Source organism: Pyxicephalus adspersus, chromosome 7 (assembly GCF_032062135.1).
Source record: "Pyxicephalus adspersus chromosome 7, UCB_Pads_2.0, whole genome shotgun sequence".
Taxonomy (NCBI): Eukaryota; Metazoa; Chordata; class Amphibia; order Anura; family Pyxicephalidae; genus Pyxicephalus; species Pyxicephalus adspersus.
Genome location: NC_092864.1, coordinates 72,127,974 through 72,134,100, shown reverse-complemented (window position 1 = coordinate 72,134,100; position 6,127 = coordinate 72,127,974). Strand labels below are relative to the sequence as shown.

The window sequence follows — 6,127 nt, the reverse complement described above, 5'->3', positions numbered from 1 at the left end:
GCCGCCTTCATGGGCGGGCACAAGTGCCGCACGCTGGATCTCAGGGGAAATCAAATGAATTTTTTTTTCTTGTTTTCCCGTGCGGAAAACCTGGTGCGTCTTATAGTCCGGAGCGTCTAATGGTCCGAAAAATACGGTAAATCTACAAAGAACCAGATCCTGTGTCCAAATATGCAAGACCTTTGTTCTCCTGGCTTTAGACAAAATCTGTTTAGAATTATAACCAATGCTTGTATTTCTTTAGGCCCTGCAATTTATACAATATCCCTATCTCAATTGCCCCACATGGTGTGGGTTCTTACCCCCCCAAAGTTGACAGGTGGCTGAAAATTCACTCAACGTGTGTGTAAAGCACAGCATACACCTCCTATCCTTCCCACATAGATGGGGGAGTGAGTAACTTGCATGGGTGCACATGAGAATTGGACAAACTTTGTTTCACCATTACGGAACTATTTTTCCCTAATCTGTTTCATGTGATAACAACTTTATTACCATTTAAAGGCCAGCAGTACTTTGAAGTAAAGTGCCATGCTAAAAAGCCTCAATTGTACAGAGTCTGTCTACTAATGGGGAAGTTGAGAATTCAGTATAGTAAATAAAGTTATAAATATTATGTAGGCCTGTAATGGTTACCCATCTCTGGTGGCTGTAGTGACAAACTGGTATTCTACTGTAGTCCAATCTCCACTAATTTTTTTGTATAGCCTTTAGGCTTTTAACCTTTTGAAGAACTTCACCCATAGTGCATTAAACGTATACCTTTGTTTATAACATTGGACAGCTATTTTGAAAGCAACATTTGTAAATGGATGTAAAATGTTAAGACTAGTAGCAAATTAAAAAAGTTCACCTAAATGGATATTATGGTGTCTAATTTTGTATTGACACATGGTGATTATTGGGGAGGTACTTTTTGGCTTTACTGGTTGCCTGCCAATCCCCACTTGAAATCCTACCTTCCCCAAATCTATGTGGAGCTAATGTTTAAAATGGAGGCCAGTAAAGCAAGATGCTCACTGAATTTGGCAGTTAAGCCAAGGCAAAATCCCTCACCCTAGTTTTGAACAAGCACAGGTAATCTTGCCACTCATTACTGCTGCCTTCTGGGCACCTACAATACAAAACGGGCAATTGCATTATAATTTGGTATTGCCCAGGAGGCAGACATTGGACCGGTGATATCACCAGAACTTATCTAGGGCTGATAATAAGGTCTGTGAAGCTGTTATGTAGCTTCCATGGTTTTTAAAGCTCATTGCTGAAGTTGGTAAACATTCCTGTTATTTCTCTTTAATTTGACATTTGTCTACAGATTTAAGTTGGGGGTGGTGGTGATGGTTATTGCCCATTAAGAATTTGGCTCTGTAGTAGAAAGATATGCTTTTGACATATAGAATCTTACTAAAACAAAGGATCCACTAATGTGACTTTTTTCATCCCCAGGTGAAAATATCTCGCACTCTAACTGACTTCAGTGATGAGGTATTGTATAATGACTAACTGTAATCAAACTTTAAAACTTTCCTTTAGGGAGTTTTGGTTATCCTAAGCAGACACCCCAATATGCAGTCTATAAGGTGTGATAAAACACAAATTAATGACATGGTATAATCATTGGTCCACTTAACTGCTGAGAGAACTTTGGGGTCTGGTATAGATGAACCACATTCTTAAAACAATGTTAACATCAATGTAAAATTTATGTTTTATAGTTTAAATATTTATACCATTTAACATGCATCAATTCAAAAATGATTTATCCCTTTGTAATATAAAATATGATCTCAAATTAAAGGTTTTTAAAACCACAGGGTTAAATATTGTAGCCCCTAGAAAACTAACTACTTGTAGTTGTACTGTACAACATCACTTGTGACAAACTTGTTTCACAGAACATTGTTTGGTAACAAGTTGTCAGTCATATATTACCTCTGCCCGTAATGCCACATAGTAAAAACTTATATTAATAAATTAAAGTCTTAAATTGTTTTGAAAAAAATGTTCCTTTAAAAAAGTATGTTCTGAGACAAACTCTTTTATGCCATGTAGCCCAAGCTTAAAAAAAATGTATAATTTACCATTATGTAACTTCTACTTCATTATCTAACTTCCTATGTTGGCTTTACTAATCTCTTGCAGGCAGTTCCTGAACCACCTATTTGGACATGGATGGTAGTAATTCATGATGAAAAGATTGGAAATCAAACTAAAGTGAATGTAGCCATGGCCAAAACCCTGGGTTATACATTAACAAGTGACCCTAATAACTACATGGTCCAGATTAACTACAATGCCTTGGGAATAAATACACTTCCTGTAAGTCTAGATGACCCTTCACATTTCTATGTATTAGTTTCTATTCTAACTCTGTGTGTCTCTCTAGGAAAATAAACAATTTTACTATGGATGGATTGAACTTGTTCTGGAAAAGCTTAACCCAAAAGTTACATTTGATTTGAAGGTTAGATGTGCACAAGGTAAATATTGTATATGCCTCTAACAATCAATACTGATGTGGTAAGTTAGTGATTGTAAAAGCCAAAGTTGCCTGTTTTTTGTAGTAACCCAACCTACCCTTTTGGGGGATGCAGAACAAACCCATACAGATCATGCATAACTCATGTAGTTGAAAGGTCTTTAAAAATAACTTTAGGTCAGAAGTAGGGACTTTGTCTCTATCACAGATGTAACTTTTTTCCATACTTATAGGGCCTTTCCCATGTGATGGAACCCAAATGATCATCTCAATTCCTCAGATGGCTGGTAAACTACAATTTATCGAATTTGACAATGTTGCCATTCCAATACCAAGCAGCGTTTCTGCACTTCAAAGGCATGGGCTAACAGTTGACACAAGAAGTGGAACACAAATCTCAATCAGCAAGGAGAAGCTAACAGTAAAAATGTCACTGTTGTGCATTGGCTCATTCCTTTAAATATCTCGGTTCCATATTCACCTAATATTTGGCCTCTGTTTTTAGGTATTGCCAAACAATGACCCAGTGATGCATTACTTGCCCTCTCTGACTCTGATCTTTGCATTGGGTGATGTTAGCCTGGCAATGAGGCTTGAACAGGCAATGAGGCTTAGTGGACAGTGTAAATACATCCCTACTCAAAGTAAGTTGGCTTTTGTAAAACTTTTTTATCTTTGTTTTTTTTTGTTTTTTTTCTTACTACTTTTTTCTTTTCCCTAGCTAAGTATGTCTGCTCAAGCGATGGTATAGTGACCGTTGAGGTTCTGTCACTACAAACAATCCCTAATCTGAACTTGGATAAAGTAATTTTGGGAAATAAAACATGCGATCCAAAGACACAGAAGACGGAGAGCAGGATAATTTTTACTTTTCCTTTACAGAATTGTAGCACAATGAGAGTATGTCTTCATTTTTATTTTTTACCTGAATTTCATAAGCTACAACCATTAAATGACAACTTCTTGTAGTTTGTAGGTGGAAATGTCATCTATGAGATGGAACTACATGCCCTCTGGAAAGATTATCCTATAAAGCCAATATCAAGAGACAGTGAGTTCAGGTATATATGAAACACAGAAGGTTCTACTAAAATTTGGTATTCCTGGAAAAGTTTGTTTGACTTTAGTTATTAAGTGGTTTGCTTTACCACCTAATTATAAAAAATTCAGAGATTACACTAGATCTGAAGACATTTGAGGTAAACTAAATGACTTTCCCTTAATCAGCAGATCCCTCAATGGCACTGGTCCTTCTTGCAATCCATCCTGGGCTTCTTTGTCCTGGCACAGGAGTGCCACCATCTTGTTTTCTTGCTTGGCCACCATCTTGCACTGCACAGGTGTGAGATCGCATGACGTAGCTGTTAAGGGGCAGAAAGAGCTGATCTGCACAGAAGGGAGCAGCCAGTGACTCCTGGGATACATGACATTGGTGTCCCAGTAGGCTCTGAGCTCAGTTTTTACTTTGCTGTAGTAATTAGCCTTAAATAGACAGTACTGCAAAAAAATCAACACATAGAAGGGTTGTCTGCCCTTCTATGTAAAGTGATAAATGAGTTTAGGTATGGTATAAATGGTTATTGTCTAAAACATTGATCCCTTTCATCTTTAGGACAGTTTATTTGAGATGGCTCCCACCTTGTCAGGGAATAGAAAACATAATAAAAGGCTCGCATGAGCAATAGCTGCCAGTTCTGCATTTTCTGACCTGGTGAACATTTCTTCTATCTGCATCCATAGACACCTGTGCTTAGAGGCATGTGACATACCCTGTCCCATCTGCAATACCCTACTAATTTAACCAAATGTTGGAATGTGGGCCACATTTGGAAGGAATTTTGGCTCAGGACCACTATTCAGGTGCAACTTCCCAAACCTGAAAACTACAGGCAATAGAGAATGTCTGCACATGCTAGGAATTCCAGACTATGCCGCTACAGTAGTATATGCTATCAGGGGGAAGATAAAGTACTTAGGAGTAAGTGGGATAGCCTTTCATTGCCTTCACAAAGGGCTTCAGGCTTGGGCAACTACAAACAGTTTATACTAGCCTCAGCTTTTTTTTTTTTTTTTACTGCCTGTTGCATCCACACTACTTGCAACTATCTGATCTTGGATGGGTTGCTCTGCCGTTTTGATTTCTGCACTCCTACAGATACTAGGTAAGCAGTTGATCCAGATCTTAATAGCTATGGTGTAAGTTCATTGGGTGGACAACAAGTTCAGTGCTCCCCAGACTTGCCACTTTTTAGCATTTGCCCTTCTGCAGAAATTTAGACCAGGCTTATCGGCCAGTACCCTTAACTTTCTGCACTCCTAGATGGTACAGATCCCAATGTCCTTTGATTTTGCTAGATCCTAGAAGGCCCTACAATAAATCCACCCAGACCATTTGCCACAGTTCTTTGGTATCTCCAGCCCTAGCAGGTCCCACTGAGCCACGTAAGTGAATTATCCTGGGAAAGGGGACTTAAAGGGTTATATCAGACAACTCCTCCTTTTCCTCAAGTATTCAGAACCATATTGCAAAGGGAAAACCTAGTATGTAGGCAGATATATGCAATTTTGCTTTGGGACCGGCAGCTGTATTATGGAAGCCTTTGAACATCTCAGTTCTTTCCTGAAAGGGGGATCAATCTCTCAAAACCATCCTAGAGAATTTAAGGGGAAAGGAAGCTGCAGCTTGGGACTAATGTGTCCACAATTGTCAGGCATACCAAGGATTGTCTTGATCTCCGCAGTCTATTCCTTTTTATTATATGTGCACAGGTGTAGGATTAGTCCAAGTTGCAGGTGAACTGTACTTGGGATAGATCTGATGACTTTACTGTACTGCACTCAAGTGTCTATGTTGATTCATTCATTAGGTTACTGCCCAGTTTCTGTTAATGCTACAATCTATCTCCTGAAGAAGCGGGTTTTATCCAGGAAACTTGTTGGGAAAACAAGCATTTAATTGCTTATTTTTAATTAACTTTTTTTTTTTGTAGGGAGACACTTCGTTGTCGGTACAATATCTCTGGTTGGGCTTCGTTTAACTTTACTATGATGACTCCATCTCCTATCTCAATCACTGAAAGAGTTGATGGTCCAATTTTCTTTAAGCTAAATCTTTATCAAGGTATGGTGGTACATATCAATGCCACAAATTAAGCATGTGGAACTGGATGTAAATCAAGTTGTTTTTTTCTATAGATGACTCTTATGGGGTACTGTACCAGGATAACCAGTATCCAGTCGTGAAGACGCTTCGGGATCCAATCTACCTAGAAGTACAAGTCTTGAATCACACTGATGAAAACATTGAGCTGGTGCTGAATGATTGCTGGGCAACAATGTCATCGGACCCTACCAGCTCCCCACAATGGAACATTGTTGTTGATGGGTATGTTTGCTGAATACAATGCAGTTTTAGGCATAATGGAGAAGGCAAAAACATGTGAAGCCTAAAAAAAAGCTCCTGATGCCTAGTTAACTAGTTGCTGTAAACAATGCTGTGTACTGATCATCATTTCAGGAGATATATCTGGGTGAATGCTAGGTTAAAGTGTTTATACAATTTGCTTTTTGGTAAAGTTCTACTGCCCCACCAAGAGTAGAATAACCTAGAAATGTCAGCTCTAATACCTGGTAAGGTTTTTGCTCCCA

At 38.6% G+C, this 6,127-nt stretch overlaps 1 protein-coding gene across 1 annotated transcript in view; it reads left to right on the top strand.

Moving 5' to 3' along the window:
* The window catches only part of ZP2 (zona pellucida glycoprotein 2), a 9,956-nt gene extending 4,074 nt beyond the window's left edge, over positions 1-5,882 (top strand). Inside the window, exons 4-11 of the mRNA XM_072419172.1 lie at positions 1,447-1,485; positions 2,143-2,319; positions 2,387-2,480; positions 2,713-2,900; positions 2,985-3,379; positions 3,449-3,540; positions 5,470-5,600; positions 5,675-5,882. Of these exons, the coding sequence (XP_072275273.1) occupies positions 1,447-1,485; positions 2,143-2,319; positions 2,387-2,480; positions 2,713-2,900; positions 2,985-3,200 (714 nt within the window). The 3' untranslated portion in view covers positions 3,201-3,379; positions 3,449-3,540; positions 5,470-5,600; positions 5,675-5,882. The remainder of the gene's footprint in view (positions 1-1,446; positions 1,486-2,142; positions 2,320-2,386; positions 2,481-2,712; positions 2,901-2,984; positions 3,380-3,448; positions 3,541-5,469; positions 5,601-5,674) is intronic.
* The last annotated feature ends 245 nt before the right edge of the window (positions 5,883-6,127 follow it).